Source organism: Furipterus horrens, unplaced genomic scaffold (assembly GCF_987537825.1).
Source record: "Furipterus horrens unplaced genomic scaffold, mFurHor1.1.pri manual_scaffold_7, whole genome shotgun sequence".
NCBI lineage: Eukaryota > Metazoa > Chordata > Mammalia > Chiroptera > Furipteridae > Furipterus > Furipterus horrens.
Genome location: NW_028327177.1, coordinates 17,852,737 through 17,875,470, shown reverse-complemented (window position 1 = coordinate 17,875,470; position 22,734 = coordinate 17,852,737). Strand labels below are relative to the sequence as shown.

Below are 22,734 nucleotides of genomic sequence, written 5' to 3'. Positions count from 1 at the left end.
TGGATTCAGTCCCCTTTGACAAGTGATTGGGATAGCCTTGCTTTTCATGAATTCAGAGTACTGTACTTAGGAAACATTACCCTCATTGGACATTTACAATAATTCTAGAATGTTACTAAGATGTTATAGAAAATGGTTCTCGTTTACTAGGTTTTAATCCCTATTCCACCATGAACTTTGTCAAGTTTTTAACCACTATTAACCTTGGTAGATACTAACAATAAGAAATTAATAATACCTAACTGGTGAGTATTTATGAAGGGAAAATGAAATGATTATATAATCTTTCCTTACCCTTAGAACAAGATAAGGCCTTAATAAACATTGGCCAGTTATTATTATTTTTGAGATGGTGCCATAGACTCAATGCGCATGCTCTCCCAAAATTCGTATGTTGAAATTTACTGGTGCCTTAATCTTAGACTTCCCAGCCTCCAAAACTGCCAGAAGTAAACTTCTCAAGTTTATAAGCTACCTAATCTAGGGTATTCTGTTGTAGCAGTCTGAATGGATGAGACAGATGGCAAATAGAAAATTTCCTCTCTGATCCTCCATTTCTGTGCAAATTTTCTTATGCGTTTGTAAAATTACTACACGTAGAAGATTTCAAAACTGTCTGTGACCCAAAGGGAGTGCTCATTAAATATCATAAGATAAAAAGGAAGGAGGCTACAAAATTTGAAAATATAAGTCATTATATTTTTCAAGTCTCTAACAAAATTAATCTCCCTCTCAACAGGACAAAATTTTGAACTATCCCTGATTCCTGTGAAATTGTATTTCTACCTATACTGGGGGATGCATTAGAAGGAGCTGTTTATACTTTACCATACATGTAGTTGTGTGCTTTCCATAAGTCATAAGCTCCTTAGAATCAGCAACTGTTATGTATCTCTTTTCCATCATTGTCATCCAATGTATATGTGTTAACTGAATATAAATACAAAAGTATCATTCTCCTTTAATTTGAAAATAGTTATAATTTTCACATGTTAATAACATTTCAATCATCAAATTGTTTTGTATTTTTTAAATGTTTACTGTTTATTCTATTACGGTTGTCTCAATTTTCCTCTTTATCCCCCTCTACTCAGCCCACCCCACCCTCCCTCAGCCAATCCCTACTCCGTTGTCCATGTCCATGGGTCATTCATTCACGTACTTTTACTAATCCTTTCACCTTCCTCTGTCATTCTCCCTCCCTCTTATCCCCTTACAGCTGTCAGTTTGTTCCATGTTTCCATGTCTCTCATTCTATTTTTCTTGTTAGTTTATTTTGTTTATTAGATTCCAGTTATAAGTGAGATAATATGGTGTTTGTTTTTCACTGGCTGGTTTTTTTCCCTTAGCATAATATTCTCCATTTCCATCTATGCTGTCGCAAAAGGTAGGAGGAGTTCCTTCTCTCTACTGTGGAGTATTCCACTGTGTAAATGCACCAGAGTTTTTGATCCATTCATTTATGGATGGGCACTTAGGCTGTTTCCAGCATTTGGCTATTGCAACTAGTGCTGCTATGAACATAGGGGTGCATAGGTTCTTCTGAATTGGTGATTTGGGATTCTTTTTTTTTCCTTCCAATTTTTATTTTTCTTTTATTTTTTTATTGTTTTGCTACTATAACTGCTCATTCTCCCCCAACTGCTCCCCCCTACCCCCACATTCTTTCTCCCACATTCAATCCACAGTTGGTTGCCCAGGTCCATAGGTCATTCATACTAGTTCCTTAACTAGACCCTTCCCCTTATTTACTCCCTTTCCCCACTCCTCCCACCCCTCTGTGGTCACTATCGGTCTGTTCCTTGTTTACATGTCTCTGGTTCTATTTTGATTATTTGTTTGTGTTGTTCATTAGTTTCCTGTATTAAGTGATATCATATGGTTTTTGTCTTTTACTACCTGGTTTATTTCACTAAGCATAATCCTCTCCAGTTCCATCCATGCTGTCACAAAAGGTAGGAGTTCCTTCTTTTTTTTTCTGTTGCATAGTAGTCCATTGTGTAAATGTACCACAGTTTGTTTTTTTTTATCCACTCGTCTGCTGGTAGGCACTTAGGCTGTTTCCAGCACTTGGCTATTATAAATAGCACTGTAATGAACATAGTAATGCATAGGTTCTTCTGAATTGCTGTTCCAGGATTCTTCAGGTATAATCCTAGCAGTAGTATCTCTGGATCAAAAGGAAGTCTCATTTTTGTTTTCTGAAGAAATTCCATACAGTTTTCCATGCTCACTGCACCAGTCTGCATTCCAACCAACAGTGCACTAAGGGTCCCTTTTCTCCACATCCTCACCAGCACTTATTCGTTGATTTATTAATGATAGCCATTAACAAATAAATAAATGTAATACATCACATAAAATAAAGGACAAAAATCACATGATCATATCAATATATGCTGAAAAGGCACTTGATAAAATCCAGCACCCATTTATAATAAAAACACCCAGCAAAGTGGGAATAAAGGGAGCATACCTTAATATATCAGAGAAGGAAAACTCTGACTCCAAAAAACCTCCGCTGCCTTGCGGCATACCTCTTCAGGGGAAAGGCTAAGGGAGTAAACCCCGACAGAAAATCCGGAGCCGGAGTCCCTAAGGCGGTTCGACGTTGTAGTCAACACCGGCAACTCCTGCGGCGCACCTGAAGCCAAGCTGTATTGACTCCGTCTTTCCCTTGGACCCTTCAGCTGCAAAGAGAGGGGGGGTCTGCTGCATGGGCAACAGCAGACCCTCCATATCACCCTGCCCAGGCTCTGTAGCTTCAGCTTCACTGGAGAGGACACTCCAGCGTCATCGCAAGATGTCAATTCAACACGGGAGGAGACAGATACCGTGTCACTCCCGAGTCGGACTGCACAGCCATTCTCGGCGGTGCAGATAGACTCTTAAGAAGCTACACCATCGTCTCTCGAGACGGACGGCTGCCGACGACCTTAATATAATAAAGACTGTATATGAAAAACCTACTGCCAACATCACATTTAATGTGCAAAAACTAAAAGCATTAACCTTAAGACTGGAAACAAGACAAGTGTGTCCCATTTCACCACTCTTATTCAACATGGTACTGGAAGTTCTAGCCACAGTGATTAGACAAGAAAAGGAAATAAATGGCATCCAAATTGGAAAGGAGGAAGTAAAACTATTTGCAAACAACATGATAATGTACATAGATAATCCTATAGCCTCTAACAAAAAATCGCTTGACCTAATAAGTGAATTCAACAAAGTTCTGGGATATAAAGTCAATATTCAGAAATTGATGACATGTTGTACACCAACAATGAACTATCATAAAGGAAAGCTAAGAAAAATATTCCATTTACTATAATAACAAGAAAAATAAAGTACTTAAGAATAATTTAATAAAGGAGATAAAAGACCTTTACTTGGAAAACCACAGAACACTGAAGAGATAAACTGAGGAAGACACAAATAAATGGAAGAATATACCATGTTCATGGATTGGAAGACTTAACATCATTAAAATGTCTATAATATCCAAATCAGTCTACAGATTCAAGGCAATTCCTATTAAAATACTAATGGCATATTTCACAGATATAAAACTAATATTTCAGAAATTTATATATAACCACGAAAGACCCCGAATAGACTCAACAATCCCAAGAAAGAAGAATAAAGTTAGAAGAATCATAATACATGATACCAAACTATACTACAAGGCCACTATAATAAAAAAAAATCTAGTACTGGCATAAGAACAGAAACATAGATCAATGGATCAGAATAGAGAGTTCAGAAATAAACCCATGTCTCTATAAGCAATTGACATTTGACAAAGGGGACATGAGTACACAATAGTGTTGGGAGAACTGGACTGGTACATGCAAAACAATGAAATTAGACCACCAACCTACTCCTTATAAAGAATAAACTCAAAATGGATAAAAGGTTTAAATATAAGTCCTGATACCATAAAAGTTCTAGAGAAAAACAGGTAGGGAAATTTCAGATATCCCACATAGCAATATTTGTGCTGATATATCTCCTTAGGCAAGGGAAACAAAGGAAAAAAAACAAACAAATGGAACTATATCAAATTAAAAAGCTTTTCTACAGCTAAAGAAACCATCATCGAGAGGAAAAGGAAATAAATTGTATGGGAGAACATATTTGCCAATAATACATCAGACAAAAGTTTCAGAGAAGGAAAACTCTGACTCCAAAAAACCTCCGCTGCCTTGCGGCATACCTCTTCAGGGGAAAGGCTAAGGGAGTAAACCCCGACAGAAAATCCGGAGCCGGAGTCCCTAAGGCGATTTGACGTTGTAGTCAACACCGGCAACTCCTGCGGCGCACCTGAAGCCAAGCTGTATTGACTCCGTCTTCCCCTTGGACCCTTCAGCTGCGAAGAGAGGGGGGGTCTGCTGCATGGGCAACAGCAGACCCTCCATATCACCCTGCCCAGGCTCTGTAGCTTCAGCTTCACTGGAGAGGACACTCCAGCGTCATCGCAAGATGTCGATTCAACACGGAGGAGACAGATACTGTGTCACTCCCGAGTCGGACTGCACAGCCATTCTCGGCGGTGCAGATAGACTCTTAAGAAGCTACACCATCGTCTCTCAAGACGGACGGCTGCCGACGACGACGACATCAGACAAAAGTTTAATCTCTAAAATATATAAAGAACTCATACAACTCAACACTAGGAAAGAAAACAATCATATTTAAAAAATGGGCAAAGGGCCTGAATATACACATCTCCAAGGAAGACATACCCAATGGCCCATAGACATATGAAAAAATGTTCAACATCACTAACCATCAGAGGGATGCGAATTAAAACCACAATGAGATATCACCTCACACCAATCAGAATGACTATCATTAATAAATTCTCTGTCTTTTAAAATAAAACAAAATAGAGCAATAAAATTATCAATAATTTACCAAGGAATAACAGTTTATGTGATGGTTATCTCCTAATGAAATTGCATGGAATATGACTTCATGTCCATTTTTAGCATTTTTATATTGTAGACACAAAGATTCAACAGCAACAGCCATTTTATTTTATTATTTTTAAAGTATATTAATTATGCTATTATAGTTGTCCCAATGTTTCTCCTATTGCCCCCTCTACCTGGTAACCCCCTTCCCTCTAGCAGTCCCACTCCATTTAGTTCATGACCATGGGTCATGCATGTAAGTTCTTTGGCTTCACCCTTTCCTATACTATTCTTAAAATCCCCCTGTCTGTTTTGTACCTACCAATTATACTTTTTAATCCCTGCATCATTTCCCCCTTTCTCTCCCTTCCCCCTCTCAGCTGATAACCCTCCAAATAATCTCCACATCTATGACTGTGTTCCTATTCTGGGTGTTTGCTTATTTTATTTTATTTTTATTTTTACTTTTTAGATTCAGTTGTCGATAGTTGTGAGTTTGTTGTCATTTTACTTTTCAAAGTTTTGATCTTCTTTTTCTTAAATAAGTCCCTTTAACATTTCATATATAAGGGCTTGGTGACTATGAACACCTTTAGCTTTACCTTGTGTGGGAAGTACATTACCTGTCCTATTCTAAAGCCCAGCACACGTAGCAGCCACATCAGATTGCTTTGAAGCTCAGTCAGGGTGTCCTGAGCAAAACACAGGTGGGAACTGATCTTGGCCTGCTGCACCTGGATAACACCAGGGCCAGTACACCCAGTGGACAGCTACAGACTATGTTAGAGCACCACCACCCTACCTCTGACTGGTATAGGTAAGTTCCTCCCTTTGATCTGCCAACAGCAACCAAGGCTCAACTACAAGAGAAGAGTGTACTCAGCCCACAAAGGGCACACTTCAAGTACTTAGCTGGGATGATAGCAGAGGCTATAAAACTGGGCCCGAGACGACACCTACTATATTAGCCCAGACTACCAAGACACGGAGTCACAGTAGCTCTACCTAATACACAGAAACAAACACAGGAAGGCTGACAAAGTGAAGAGATAAAGAAACATAGCTCAAATGAAAAACAGATCAAGACTCTAGAAAAAGAACTAAATGAAACAGAGATAGCCAACCTATCAGATGCAGAGTTCAAAACACCGGTGATCAGGATGCTCAGAGAACTTGTTGAGTACAGCAAAGGCATAAGGGAAGAAATGAAGGTTATACTAAATGAAATAAAGAAAATCCCACATAAAACTAATAGTGAAAAGAAAAAAAAGGCAGAATTCAAATCAATGATTTGGAACATAAGGAAGAAATAAAACTTTCAATCAAAACAGAATGAAGAAACAAGAATTCCAAAAAACAAGGGGAATATGAAAAGACTCTGGGACATCTCCAAAAATACCAACATCCAAATTATAGGGATGCCAGAATGAAAAGAGTAAACGCAAGAAATTGAAAACTTATTTGAAAAAAATAATGAAAGAAAATTTTCCTAAGTTGGCAAAGGAAATAGACATACAAGACCAGGGACACAGGGTGTCCCAAACAAGTTGGACCCAAAGAAGACCACATCAAGACACAAAGGTTAAAGATAAAGAGAAAATCTTAAAAGCAGTAAGAGAAAAGAAGAGAGTTGCCTACAAAGAGTTCCCATAGACTATCAGATGATTTCTCAAAAGAAACTTTGCAGGCAAGAAGGGACTGGCAAGATATATTCAAAGTGATGGAAAGCAAGGGGAAGAAAGGCTAGGGGCAGGGAAAGGAGCATACACACAGGAGCCCACTTGCAGGGACAGGCTCAGTTCCCACACCCACCGCCAGCCAGTGCAGCAGATAGAGTAAACCAAGATTACTCTATCCAACAGCCATTTTAGAGTTATGAGAAATGCAATCATATAACATTTTCAGACAATCTTGGATAAATAATTTTCAATAATATGTAACTAAAAATTAATATTGGGCTTAAAGTCTTGGTAAACTATATGTATTCTGAATTTTCTGCAAACCACGTCTAAATATAAAATACTAACTTATTTTGGAAATTAGTTGTATACTAAATGATAAAATGTAAAATATATTGGGATCATATTAATACAGAAAGATTACACTTTTGTTCTGTTAATTTGCAGGTCATTTCCAAATTTACAAATTAGAAAAGAGATTCAAATTTCAGAATCATGCAAAAACTGTTTCTGAACAAATCCAAATATTTGGATTTATATAAGACTCATATTGGCCAGGGTCCTTAAGCATGGGTGTTTTAATTATATTGCTTCTATGAATATAGTTCTCAATCTTTTCAATATCAAACTGTGATTTATATGTCAATAATAAATGTGATGCAACCCTAGAAGCTCATTCTATGAGATCATATTTACTGATACTATAAAGAAAATAGATAATTAAATTACACTGTTACTTCTTTGTGATTTATCGCTTAAGAAATTTCTCACTCTGCTTAGTAACTTTGGTTTTCCATTACAAATCATTTATTTTACTTTGTGAGACTGTAAACCAATCACATTTTTCAGATATATTTAGGTTCCCAGATAAATTAAAACCAAATATAAGGCTTATTCTATTCAAGCATATAAGAATGCAAAACATTATTGTGTATCAGCTTCCTCTTGGTTTCATCTTACTCTTCCATTACTTTCTTTTAAAATAGGTGCTCCTATATGCATTTAATTTAATTTATATTCTATGTGTATTGTGTTTTTATGCTGTATCAACTATTTTTTAAGTTAGCTATAAATGAAATATAAATATTTAATAAGTGACCTTAGTATTTTAACATAGTTTAAATGCTATGGCATCCTCAAATATAAGACTCGGTAAATAAAGAGAAAATTGCCTTGGTCAAAGCATAGGGACTTAGTAACATAAATATGAGAACAACAAAAATGATAGACAAAATATTTATTTTTCAAAATTTATTTTTAAGATACTTACTGCCAGTTTTCCATACGTAATAATTATATCATTAAAAATTATTTCTGTTCTTTTGAGTTAGATCTGCAATTATGAAAAGTCTAAGGAAAATAACTATAGAAATATTTTAGATTTCAAGCACATTCAGCCAAATATTAAAACACAGTTTCTAAAGGCATACAAATTTCAGCATTAGATTTTGCCCTCTATTATTAACTATATGAAAGATCTTTCATCATTGAATGGCTCAAGGGCACACACCCTTATGTAACTTATTAAGGGTACTGGTGACCAAACTTCACATGGGAGAAAGAGCCAAGGATCAAAAATGTGCAATGTGCCTGTAGAATGAGTCCTATAAAAATTATTATTACTGTGCTTTCTTAACACACACAAAAAAAACAAGACCTTTTCACATGGAGCTGGTCCATTGATATATGTTACATGGCATTAGCCAATGTCCTCAGTAAGCTACCATCCCCTTCCTCTACTCATTTATCCTAAATTATTTTGCCTCATATTTAGAGTGGTGGCTTTATAAAGAGAAACAGAATACCAGATGGTCATTACTGTGGTTCACTGAGTTTATATCCTATCAGGAAGTTAGATGATTGCTTTTCAAGGTTCTTATCATGCATTGAACATCATTTCACCACGGGGAATTCTGAAGCTGTCAATATATTTTTGGCTAAGCATACTCTATCATTTTTCCTTCAAGTCATGGTCCCATATAATAATTTGAATAAAATATAATATAATTTTCTTTCTGTCTACACGTTTTAAAACAGACAAGTGTTAAAAATGAGTATTGCTTAATATCTATAAAATTCTGTTTCCATAGTTGGGAGCAATGTTATAAAACTATTTCTTATAGCTTCTTCAAAATATATAAATTTCCCTCAGACAATCTGTATCTTTCATTTAGAAAAAATATTTTAAATTCTTTTTTTTTAATTTTATTTGTTATTCAACTTACAGTTGTCCCATTTTTCCCCCATTGCTCCCCCCTCCCAGCCCATCCCTTCTCCCACAATTATATCCCTCCCCGTTGTTGTCAAAACACATACACTAAAACTCCAAATAAACAAAAGCCTCTACAGAAGCCTATGACTAAGTTACAAAAAATGGGCATAAATAATTGGAACTCAATTGCCTCAAAAAAAAAAAAAAAAAAAAAACCATTGACCTTTGTCTTTGATTTTCCAAACCTACATGGTCAACATTTTTCTAGAAATTGTACAAAAAGAAAAAAATAGAAATAATTATGTTAAGGAAAATAGTACAAATATTATAAATTAATAATACATTATCGCAACATTTAACACTAAACAATACAGATCTAATGACTGTCTCTTTGTTGTCAAAGAAAATGGATTTATTTAAAATAAAAATGACAGATGAAAGATCAGAAAAACTTAGACAATAGAGTAAAGCAACAAAAATGTTTGAGTTATTATATACAAAATAAAAAAGGGGAAAAAAGTAAATAGCTTTCTGAATGAATATTCAACTCACAAATATGAAATGGGAAAAATAATGCGTGAGTTGAATGTTAAAGACACAGCTGATTACTAGTTGGAGCAGCAGAGCACAGGCCAATTACATGGTAAGAATAGAAGGTCCTACTTTTATTTTCTAAGTATCCAAAGTATGTGGAAGGCCAGCACTTATTGCTTATGTAAGAATACCACTGTTTTAACACAGAATTAGAAGATACATATTTGGGTGATAACCCACATCACCAAATAGATAACTTTCCAAATAAATGTCCTATATTTAATAGACTATAGCTTTCATGAGGCCTGGGGCTGTTTCGTCTATCATTGTACTTAGCACTGTGGTCTGTGCATAGTGGCTTCTAATAAACACCAGGTTAATTATTGAATATACTTTAAATATGAGTACTTCCAGAAATAAGTGACTCATAAATACTCTGTTAACATTTGGAAATATATTTTCACCACTGATCAATATGATTTACTGATCCCAACTTAATTTACTAGGCTAATGTGATGCTTGAAGTTCCCCTGAACCACTACAGCTACAAGAAAAATTAATTCCACTGCCTGAATGTTTCTAGAACCTAGATACATCCATTCTCTGGTGCTCTATTTTCAAATACATTTTTTGATGATACCATATACATAAGAGAGAAGGTACTACTTGCTGAATATTAAAGATTAGGTATTTTATATACATTAGCTAATACAGTCATCATCATAACACTATCAAGTAATGAAAAGTTCCCCTATTATACCAATGAGAAAACAGAACTGAAATTAAATATCTAGATAAAAGTTCTATATTTTTTTGGTGGCAGAAATACAGAGCAAACAAAGGCTTTTACTAGTCTGGTTTCCACTCTTTCCATAGTTTACACTCTTGTTTTAAAAAATATTCTTCATTATAAGCATATGTTTAACTGTCAATAAATATTTTAAATAAAATAAAACACAGTGATAGCTATAACTTCTCCATCATTTCAAAATTTACTATTTTATATATTTAGAACCACAATTTGCATGTTTTGAGTACCTTCTATGTGTTAGGCATTATATAAACACTTTTAAAAACATGATCTCATTTAACCTAATCTCCTAGCATTCACAGTCTCCTGAAATAGGTAAAAATATTCGATTTTTGCATATGGAAGAATACTTTCAGATTATACATGGCAGGAAGGAAAAACAACTCAAATGTCTCATACCCCTAAAGACAAATCATGTGCCCTTTGCCCTGTCATGTTGGATACTACTAAAACAAATTAACCAGGACATTTTCATCATGTTATCACACAAATGGACTTTTCAGAACAAAGTTAAGGTACATGAGAGGGCAACCGAATCTTGGCCTGACTGTTGCTCAAACAGCTAGCAGTTCCTCAAGGAGAAATGAAGAAGTCTCCAGTGACCTGGGGCACCTGTAATTCTTTCATGTGGCCTGACGCCACTAGGGTACTACTGGCATCCTTTGCGGTAATATTATAACCCTATCACCAAAGGATTCTGGTGTAACCTGCTCAGGTTTCCAGAGCGCTGAGCGTCGGAACATACAAACACAGTGAACATCTTTCCACCAGCCCCCTTACACCAGTCTGAATAATAAGTTCTTTACGAAGTATTATTTCTTTTTTTTTTTTTAATTTAGCATATCTTGCTTTCTAATTTATTTTTAAATTTTATTTTTTGGTTTTTCAATTACACTTGTCCCATTTTTCCCCCATTGCTCCCCCCGACCCAGCCCACCCCTTCTCCCACAATCATATCCCTCCCCGTTGTCCATGTCCATGAGTCATTTATACACGTTCCTTGACTAGACCCTTCCCTTACTTATCCCCCTTCTCTCCCTCCCCCCTCCCCCTCCCCCCTATCGACTGCTATTCTGCTCTTTGTTCTATTTAGTTCTTTTGTTTGTGTCGTTCTTTAGTTTCCTGTATTAGGTGATATCATATGGTATTTTTCTTTCTTTGCCTGGCTTATTTCACTAAGCATAATTCTCTCTAGTTCCATCCATGTTGTCGCAAATGGCAGGAGTTCCTTCTTTCTTTCTGCTACATAGTACTCCATTGTATTATTTCTTTTTAATGCCCTCTGCTAGGTTTTCTGATGTTTATTTGTTTTCCTTTTAACCTATGATTAGAAGTCAGCACTTCTTTGGAGGGCTTTTGACATAATTTTCATATAGGGGACATCTGGCCAAACCTTTCCTCGTCTTTCCCCTTCCCCACTGTTGCCTTTAATTGATCATTTCAATTCCATGTTTTGGTATCACACTCTGACCCCAAATCACTTAACAAGGTTTATAGCAGAAGAATAATATTATGTTCTAAAAAAACAAGCTGTTGCTATTTTTTTCATTTGCTATTTTTGTTCTCATGTTGCAGTAGAAGACAGTCATAGTTCAGGGGAAAAAACCTGGAAGACCCTTTCAGTCTTCATTGTTAATTTATATAGTTGTGATTCATTTTGCTCTTGTAGAGGCAATTGTTTCCTTATAAGTGCTTCTGCTTATCTTCACTGTCAAATATTTGACTTAGATGGCACCAGTTCACTGTGACATCTACATCACTAACATCTAAGCCTCCTTCTATCGGGAATGCATCATACACTTCAATGATAGATGTCTTCTCTGAACCCTCATATATGATGGCTATCTATCCGAAAGGTAGCCAGCCATATAATATGAAAAATAGAGACCTTATTGAAGAAGATACAAGACACAAGAAATGTTGTACATAGGACAATGATGCCTCAGTCCCCTCCAGAGTAGGCAACTTGAGACCTCACACAGGTCTCCCAGTCACCATCAGCTGCACCACTGTATTTTCCTGAATCTCATTGATGGTCTGAAATATCTTCCCTTTCAAAGATGATTTCAGTTTTGAGAAAAGCCTGAAGTTGCAGGGCACCAAATCTGGGCTGTAGGAGGGCCGAGTCACCTGGGTGATCTGATGTTTCACCAAAAACCTTTGCACAAGACATGATTTATGAGCGGGTGCGTTATTGTGATGCAACTGCCAATCACCAGCTGCCTGTAGCTGTGGCCTTCTGAACCATCTTTCTGCTAAGGAATGTTCAGCTTAACACAAAATGTGATGCAGCTTCAAGATTCATTGCTCTGTTAGCTTAGTCATTTTGAACGCAATAGCCAGAGTACACATGCTCACTCAATGGTGTCTACCTTTCCCACTGACTAATTCAATATAGTCATCACTGTTCTTGCACGTGCGTTCCAGTCCACTCTCCTTGGATGCCAGGTTACATCGATATTGTGCAAACCACTCTCATTATATTGACAATGGCTGTCCTTTTTCCAGACACTCTTTGTATATTCCAGGATCTTTACTTTTGGCTATAAATTTACTCAAATCAACAAGGAAATGTAACACCATTGAACATTTTCTCTAATTCAAAATTCATCCTAATACAATCTTAAATGTTCTGTGATCAACTCTTTATATTTTAAAATGTTAATTCTCTCATCAAATACTTTGAGATATTTGTGGACCCATGTTTAGCTGTGTTGGTAACACTATAATTTGTTACTTTTATATGCGCTTTTTTTTAGAGTATATTTTATTGATTATATTATTACAATAGTTACAATTTTTTTTCTATATGCACTTTTATTAGTTTGCACTGAGATATGATATCAATTGCCATTCCTAATATAGAATATCTTTATGGATTTTAGACTGTTTAATCTAGGGACAGCATATCCATTTTACATTCTCTGCCAACTGTTCATATTTAGTAAAGATTATGCAGAGAATGGGTAGAAAAGGACTCAGACCAATCAAAGCTCAGTGGCAATGAGTGTCATGGAAATGTGTATCAAAGGAAGGATGCAGAAAAGGAATGTGTGCCAGGTATTTACATTAGAGTTAGTTTCATTTTTATAGAATATTGTATAGCCCAGCACCAGGGAGTTCCCATTTACTAATAATAGCAGATGGTGTTGATAAAATTCACTCTGCCTGTGAATAAACACAAAAACCCTTGCACCATACCCTCTAGGTTGAGGTGGCTTTCATTTTTCTTAATTAAACTATCACTGTTAGGAAGTATCAAAAGAACTCTCTGGAAGCAAGTGTTTCATCAAGGAGAGATTCTATGTAAATGCTAGGGAAAGCAAAAAGCATATCATTACAAGGTTATCAGCACCCTGAAAGGCTATAAAATAAAGAATCAATATACTATCAAGTGGCAAAGAACAGAGAAGGGGAATCATAGACAGAATAGTCTCCTATCTTTTCCTTCAAAATTAATGATAACTACACAAAAACCAAACACATTCTTCTTTATTTTCATTTTTAAAAATTGGTTAGTGGGAAATAAATTGCTCCTTAGGAAATTAGATCATGTGCTTTATGAAGTATGTCTTCATAAACTCTGTCTTAAACCCTGGAGTATTAGTAACAGTGAACTACTTTAGAGATTAGAAAAGAAAATCATTGACTCATTGAAAATGTTCTTGCTCCGTGTACTGTGTGTTTTCAGCCAGGCCTCTCTGAGAGTTTCTCTTAAATCACTGTCTCTAATTAAACTTCATTCCACACAACTGACAGAAATTTAAAAAATTCCTTATTAAGGTGCCTTACACACTTTATAAATGATATTAAGCAACCATCATATATTATTTTCATTATTTGATTACATTATGATAGCCCCACTAGAGTTTGGTTCTTAAATGCTAAACTTGGTTCTTAATCATTGTTTTGATCCTCAGTATGTTAAATAATGCTTTGTACAAGGTAGGCCCTTAATAAATATATTTCAATGAGTAAATGTATTTATTATTGTTAAAGAGAAGAAAAGGTGAACTTGACAGACTTCAGTCGAGTGGGAAGAATTTCCCAAAACAGTCAGCGTCATTTTTTAGAAGACTGGATTAAAGACATAGAGGTTAGAATGGAAGTAAAGGAAATAAGTCTGGACTCAGGGGTGATATATAGGGAAGACAGGCATATACAATAGCAAAAACAGAAAAAAACCAATAGTAACTAGTACTGAAATGTTGGTTTTAGGTTTAAACTTGGATATAAAAATAATTGATTTCCATGTAGTCTCTGTTGACTATAATCTCTTTCTCTCAGAAGGAGATGGTAACAAGTGCTGAAGAAAATTAGAAAAACCGGGTTAGCATATATAACATAATATGTACCTGGCCCTTTACATATATTATATATGTACTGTAAATGTGGTATTTCTATCTCTTCATCTTATTATAGCTAAAGAAACAGTAACCAAAATTATTTTTATCTCAAAGGCTCTAGTCAATAAGTGGCAGAATCAGTATTTAAACTTATCTTTCTCACTAAATAGGCTCTGAACTGAAGTGGAGTAGGAGTCCCACACAGAAATTAATGTTCAGGTAGCATTGGGAATGCTCTACTGAAACATCTTTAAAATGTTCTTGGTTTTAAGGATCTTCAAAAGTCCTTTTGGTTTGCGGAGTTTTATGCTTTAAACAAGTTGACTATATATTTTCTGTCTGATTTACATACTCAGACTTTGAATTTAGAAAAAAATGGGTTCCAATTTGACATCTTCATCATACCCCATTTACGGTTAGCAGACGTTCACCATGGGATTCTAACATTTCTGCACAACTTGTCTTTCTGCTCTCTGTACCACACTACCTCTACCAAGATGTTTGTATAGCAAATACACTTAAGCAAAAGAAATAGTGCCCTCCAGCACATGAATCGCAAGTGAGCTTACAAGCTTGGCAAACAGACACATGGTCTCCCACCAGAGCAAAGGGCAGGTGTGACCACTGTAAAGGATTAAATTTCCCAAAGTTGATGATTCTTCTCCCATAATACCACCTACAACATGTGAAGGCATCTCCCATTCTTCATGTCATTCTGTTAGAATTTGGGCAGAACTAGCGCGAATGTTGATACATTAACTCCTGACACTTCTGTGAATGAGCTCTCCTCTGTTTCTGACTCAAATGCCTTGAGTCTTCTTATCACCATTCAATAACTGTGGCAGAGAAACTTTTTAACTTGCTAGTTAAATCTCATACTTCTCATAGCTCCTGACACTTACTGAGTAATCTTGAGCAATATACTTTTTCAATTTTTTGAGCTCCAGTGAAATTTAAAAATGATTATACTTATAATTTCTTTGTATATTATAAGTGCACAAATAAATATAAAGTTATAGAAATAGCACCAGCAGTAGCAGAAACAGTAGTAACAACAGTAAAAGCAATAGAAGTACTAGGAATAACAGTGATAGCAGAAGTAGTACTAGTATTAGTAATACTAGCAGCAGCAGCATCAAAAGGAGCTAGTATTGAAAGAATGTCATATATGGCAGATTTTACTAAGTGGAAGTTATAGTCTATTTATTTAATCCTCAACAAATAAACAGATGGGTTTTTCCTCTCCCTGATTAAATGAGATAAATTTCACCAAGTTAATGATTTGCCGAAGGTAACTCACATGGTAATTGTGAAATCTGGGATAAGAAGCTAGCTTGTGTCCATTTTCCAGTGGTTTTTCTTGCGTGCACTTGTGGCCACATGTTTGAAATAAACAGTTGGATATTCCTACATCCCATCCATAGAGGGTAGAAGAATTACAGAAGTGCATGTCAATAGATAAATGAAATACATCTCTTGTTTGTTAGAAAATAAAGTCCAGAGACAAAGCAATGTTGGTCTCCAGCATTTCTCTGGGCATGATTCACCCATGAATTCAGCTAATGTTGAATATATTCTATCTTCCAGTCTCTGTGCATTTTTTTTTAAGTAATTGATTTTTTTGAGAGAGAGAAACATTGATTTTTTTTTTTGTTCCACTTATTTATGCATTCATTGGATGATTCTTGTATGCCCTGACTGGAGATTGAACCCACAACCTTGGTGTACTGGGACAGTGCCCAACCAACTGAGCTACCTGGCCAGGGCCCCGTCTCTGTCCCTTGAAGTTTTGTCCACATCACTATATTATTTTGTTTTCCCCATAGTTTCAATAATGTTTACCAGCATTGATAATAAAGTATACATCATTATTAACTTCACAATCACCCATGCTAAATTCTCTACCAGAAATCTAAAAGATTCACAAACCCAGTCAATAAATACAAAATTTAAAAAAAAAAAATGACTTTGAAAGCCTACTTAAATTTCTAAACATAATAAACACCATCTTTTTCTGATATAAATTAGAAGACACATACATAAACAATATATGCATAAATGTATATAAATATAAAATATATTTTGTTTACTCATTTCACAAATAAAGTCATACTTTAGGAAGCATTTTTCTAAACTTATCATGAAGTATATGACATATATATAATTTTTAAGCTTCGTATACTATAAAAGGAACACCTGTCAAACACCAATCATCTTTGAAACTATACTACTTGATTATAACTCCTTCTTTTAAAATGTTTTCATTGTGTCAAATATACAATCAGCATAAAAATTAACATATTTTTTCCTTACCTCTACAGATGGGAACAGGAAAATCCCATGAAGCTGTATTAACTGAATTGGCTATACAGGTGAGTTGAGGGTGGCCATCAAGGATATATCCAGTTACACAGTTGTAGCGGATCTTGTCCCCAATGTCAAACCTTGTACCATATAATACACCTTTGGGTGGGACTCCTGGATTTCCACAAGAGCTGCTCTGTAATTCTGTAGAAGACAGGGAAAGGAGAGTTTACAGTTATTTGTTATTTTAATATATATTTTAATGTTTTAGCTTTATAAATATGTAGATATAGTTGTATTCTACCCTTTTAAGGAGGTCACAAAAATGTCTTCCATTTAAATATATGTAACAAAAAAAAAAAAAAAAACTGAGGAGGGACCTAAATTTTACTGAATAAAATCATTTTTTGTGCTGACAAAATTTACATACTTTATATGAGTTCTTCCCAGAAATTATCTAGCTATATAATATGAAAAATAGAGACATTTATTGAAGAAGACACAAGATATAAGAAACACTGTACATAGAACAATGATATCTCAGTCCCCTTCGAAGTAAGCACCTTGGGACCTCACACAGCTCTCCCAGCATCTCTTTCACTGTTCACAATACTGTGCAAATTTCTTTGTTGGAATCACAATCAACTGCTCCATCATATTTTCCTCAGTCTCATTAATAGTCTGAAATTTCTTTCCTTTCAAAGGTGATTTTAGTTTTGGGAAAAGCCAGAAGTCCTAGGGTGCCAAATCTGAGCTAGAGAGGGGCTGAGTCACCTGGGTGATTTGATGTTTTCCAAAAAACTCTGCATGAGACGTGGTACATGAGTGTGTGCATTGTCGTGATGCAACTGCCATTCACCAGTTGCCCATAGCTGTGGCCTTCTGAGTCATCCAAATAGTTTCCATGGAGGAATGTTCAAACTTAACACAAAATTTGATGCAGATTCATTGCTCTACTCATTCAGTCATTTTGAATGCGATGGCCACGCAGTACACATGTTCACCCAATGGTGTCTACTGCCCTCACTAGTACAGTGAAGTCATCATTGTTCAACACATGTGCATTCCAGTCCACTCTCCTTGGCTGCCAGGTTACACCAATGTTGTGTAAACCATTCTCATTAAATTAACAATTGCTGGATTTTTTCCAGACAGACCTCATATTATTTAATCTTTGTAGCAATTCTTAAATCAGTATGACTCATATTGTAAAGATAATTAAAACAGTTAATACAATTTACATGTCTTCTTTAAAAGTACATTCTGCTAACATAATAATGAGCAAATCAGTTTAATCGATATGCTCCCCACTACTCTGCTGTTTGTATTTAATCTTATACCATGAGCATTCATCTTAAAATAATATGCATTTGGTTGAAAATCTTTTTTCCACTAAAATGAGAAGAATACAAAGCTGCAAAAATAGACATAGTTTTGAAGTTAGACTGGGCTACAATGCCAGCTCTGTCATTTGTTTAACCTTGAAAATATAATAAACTTATAATAAGTACATAAAAATATGAAGTTTTAATTAGCTCAATATGCAAAATATCTGGAAAATGGCTGATGTATCAGAAAATTTTACCTATTGCCTTATTTTATTACTTGATGCTTAAAAGTACACAAGTATACAAATATATTTCTTAAAAAACTTCTATTTTAGGAAAAAATAAATTTCACTTTAGATTTAAAAAATGAAAAATATTCATAGAAGTAGAACTTACAGAATTTAATGAAGTTACAGGAGAATATTTTCCTTATATTATGTTCTAAATTTTTAATTTATAAACTTTCTATTATATTACTTTCATTTTCATACTATAAATAATAATAGGAATACAAAATTAATGAATTAATGTGCTAAAAAGGCATTCCAATTTGAGTAAAGCCTATAGTTTAGTTACTAGTATTATATAAATGCTAATTTCCTGGTTTTGATTAAAATGCTATGGTTACATATGTAATTAATTAATGCTAAGGAAAGCTGGATAAAAATATATGAGAACTCTGTAGTGTTTTCACAAATTACCTGCAAATCTGAAATTACTGCAAAATAAAAAGGTAAAAAAGACCCTGCAAGGCACGATTAAGTATACTTCCATTTTGCTTTGATATTCATCCCATTTATGCAGTTAGTGAATTCCACACAATATCATTTACATTTAATCAAATAATTATAAACAACTTTATATTGAAAATATCAGTAACAATATTAGGTAAACATAAAAATTAAAATATTTCAAAATATAAAGTGGCAGCTTTACAAAAGTGATGGTCATTGGTGGATAAAAAATATATGTAGAACTAAAATTTTCTATTTTATCCATGATAGTCTTTTAGATCTTTTGGGAGTTTCTTTTTAGACTCAAATCTAGAAAAGTAAAGAACATAACTGACCCTGGCTGGTTTGGCTCAGTGGATTGAGCGTCGGCCTGCGAGCTAAGTGTTGCTGGTTCGATCTTCCAGTCAGGGCACATCAGAGAAGGAAAACTCTGACTCCAAAAAACCTCCGCTGCCTTGCGGCATACCTCTTCAGGGGAAAGGCTAAGGGAGTAAACCCCGACAGAAAATCCGGAGCCGGAGTCCCTAAGGCGGTTTGACGTTGTAGTCAACACCGGCAACTCCTGCGGCGCACCTGAAGCCAAGCTGTATTGACTCCGTCTTTCCCTTGGACCCTTCAGCTGCGAAGAGAGGGGGGGTCTGCTGCATGGGCAACAGCAGACCCTCCATATCACCCTGCCCAGGCTCTGTAGCTTCAGCTTTACTGGAGAGGACACTCCAGCGTCATCGCAAGATGTCGATTCAACACGGGAGGAGACAGATACTGTGTCACTCCCGAGTCGGACTGCACAGCCATTCTTGGCGGTGCAGATAGACTCTTAAGAAGCTACACCATCGTCTCTCAAGACGGACGGCTACCGACGACGACGACGACGAAAGAACATAACTAATATCAAATATTAATGGTTTTTATAAATAATGCACAATTTCCTTAAGCTTCCTCAGCATTTATGATATATCATAAACTAATATTTTAAATATCAGTAACCAAAGTTAATCATCTGTAATATTTCATCTTACTATTTATAGGCATATGCTCTTAGTTAATTTTCAGTAAAACTTAAAACATATTTATCTGTGAAATTTGAGCAATTTTTCAAAAATATAATTGAAATGAATAATTTTGAAGTAGCTAATATTTTAAAAAATATATCTGATTAATAGATGAAATATTTGCTTCAGGAAATGGTGAAGTTAATAAGTTTTGATAAATTGAGTAAGAATTGAATCCCTGAATATAGTATTAACAAAGGAAATACTTTTAATGAAAATACCACTTGTGTCCTTAGAATCCATCCACTCCTTTCCCTCCCATCCCCTAAAAAATAATTAAGATCAGGACTTCAATTATCACCAAGTTATATATTTGGGGGGAAAAGTAGTCTCCAAATTATTTCACAGGAAGCAGTTAAGTAGAAAAATAAAAGGAAAGAGAGAGAAGAAAGCTCTAAATAGTTGTTATACTCAGAATTAACTTGGACTTAAGTGAACAAATAAACATTACCCAGATTAAAATACCTACAGCCAAAATGGATCACAAATAAAGTGAATTAATGAATGAATAATAACACTAGTTAAAATCTTAATAAATTACCTAATTTATCTCCTACTTTGGGGCTGAATTATTTCTAAACCAATAGACAGGTAGGGATTTAGGCTGTGGCAAATGAAACTAAAAGAAGATAATTCAAAAATATATCTGGGTCTCACTTTCAGATATCCCTGCTTTCAATTGTCCTTCTTTTGACTTTCATTACATAAGAACAACTACCCATCATACTCTGTAGATAGAAGACAGTTTTGAAAATGCTTCGCAAACAGGTTTAATAGATTCCAGTTCCATATACACTGTCTATGGATTCCTTTTCTTTTTTTTTTTTTTTTTTTTGTCCTCTTCTACCTCGAACTTGGGGACTTCTCTCCGAGATCTCTATATCCATTTCAAGATGCAGTGCCAAGTAGGATGTGTTATTAACTAAAAGAATTATATAACCAACCATCAATGTATGCTTTATTCTGATTGAGCATCCACTTTTTGGTCTTGATTTTTAAAAAATACATAGTGCTGCATGTTTGAACTTTTTTATTAGTTTAACTTTTTTATTAATATGTGTTTCAGAATAGCTAAATTAAACTAATTTTTAGGCAGTGTCTCTGCCAGTGATCAAGAGTTTGAATTCTGCAAGTGAGACAGAGACAATGACCATATGATTTCACTGTTATGCAGAATCTAATGCACAAAAACAAACAAACAAAACAGAAAGAGACTCGTAGATACACAGAACAGACTGACCGAGGGGAGGGAGGTTGCGGGGCTGGAGGAAAAGGTAAAGCGATTGAACAGTACAAATTGGTAGTTACAGAACAGTCGCAGAGATGTAGATTGCAGCACAGGAAATACAGTCAGTAATGTGATGACTATACATGGGGCCAGCTGGGCACCTGAGGCAGCAGGAGGGGCAACTCTGTACAAGTACATGATTCTCTAACCACTTTGCTATACATCTGACACTAATACAGAACAATATTGAATATAAGTTGTAATAGAAAAGTTAAAGAAAGAAAGAAGCAAGAGTTTGGATTTCAGGGGAAAATGAACACATATCCTATCATGTTCAGTAAAAGCAAATTATAAACTAATCATGAATATGCATGTTATTAAAATAAATAGTTATTTTAATTATTATAAAGTCATTCTTAATGAAAATAGGGGTTTAACCATCAAAAAAATAATTCCCGTATAATCCATCAAATGTACATGGAAGATAATCACGTTATGCTTGTCATTTCAATTCATTTCTGAAGGAAATAATTACATCTAAGAGCAGAATTCCCAAACAGACTATTTTCTTTTTGCACCAAAGATGCCACCTATACACTGATCAAAGGTTTAAGTGATAAAATTAAAACAATTACAGAAACCTGACAAATTATTATCTGATATTCATTCCATAAAGCAAGTACTAAAATGGGGCTGGGGGGGGGGGCTTCAAGTTCTTTTCAGTGCACTGTTGCTGAGCATAGACCTTTTTTTTTTTAATGAAAAATATGTATATATAAAAGAAACTCCCCTTGTACTGCAGCCCTACTTGAATTAATTCTTGAAATCTATCTAATGATATAATGTTTGTCAATAAAACAGAAATACTTAAGAGTGGACAGTTTAGTGAATTAAGAAGATCACTGAAAAACGTGTCTGAAAACTTTATATTCAAAATATGCCTCTGAATATGGTAGAGACCCTTTATGTAAGTTTACTGCTCTATCTAAAACAAATGATTAAGTAATTTAAAACTCATCTGTTTTTTTTACTGAATAGATTCATATTTTATTTATTCTTTCTTCTCAGAGATCCTGAAATTATCAGCAAATATGATGAAGGCATTTTGGCAACATAAGCTGTTTTAAAGTATAAAGTATTGACTATGCAGCAAAAAATTACCTGGAAAATATCCAAGAAAAACAAAAATCCAATTGTGTTATAGAGGTTAGAGTTTAATGACACTTGTCAATATTAGTTAAAAGGAAACATAATTACTTGGTAAGTGACAGAACTGATTTTGTCATCAGAAACTCTTGAGAGTTACTATTAACTTTGCTCTGCACTGTGCACAAGCTAAAGCAACACCACCTTTTCTTGCTTTCTAAGAGTTTACAATGAAAGAAAATTACTTGTCTTAATTTAATTGTTGAAGTCAGCTCTGAGTCATTCTAGGCACACAGACATTCCTATTACCAATTATATCTCACCAAATACCCAATAACATATATGATTTTCCTCATTGTACAGAAAAGGAAGCCTGAGACTGAGGCAGATAAAGTGATTTTCTCAAGGCCCCCCAACTAATAAACAGTAGACTTGTTTAAC

At 35.0% G+C, this 22,734-nt stretch overlaps 1 protein-coding gene across 3 annotated transcripts in view; it reads right to left on the bottom strand.

Moving 5' to 3' along the window:
* CSMD3 (CUB and Sushi multiple domains 3) overlaps window positions 1-22,734 on the bottom strand; it is a 908,638-nt gene that overhangs the window by 703,081 nt on the left and 182,823 nt on the right. For all 3 annotated transcript variants that reach the window (XM_090283433.1, XM_090283434.1, XM_090283435.1), the window contains exon 4: window positions 16,815-17,009. In XM_090283433.1, the coding sequence (XP_090139559.1) occupies window positions 16,815-17,009 (195 nt within the window). The remainder of the gene's footprint in view (window positions 1-16,814; window positions 17,010-22,734) is intronic.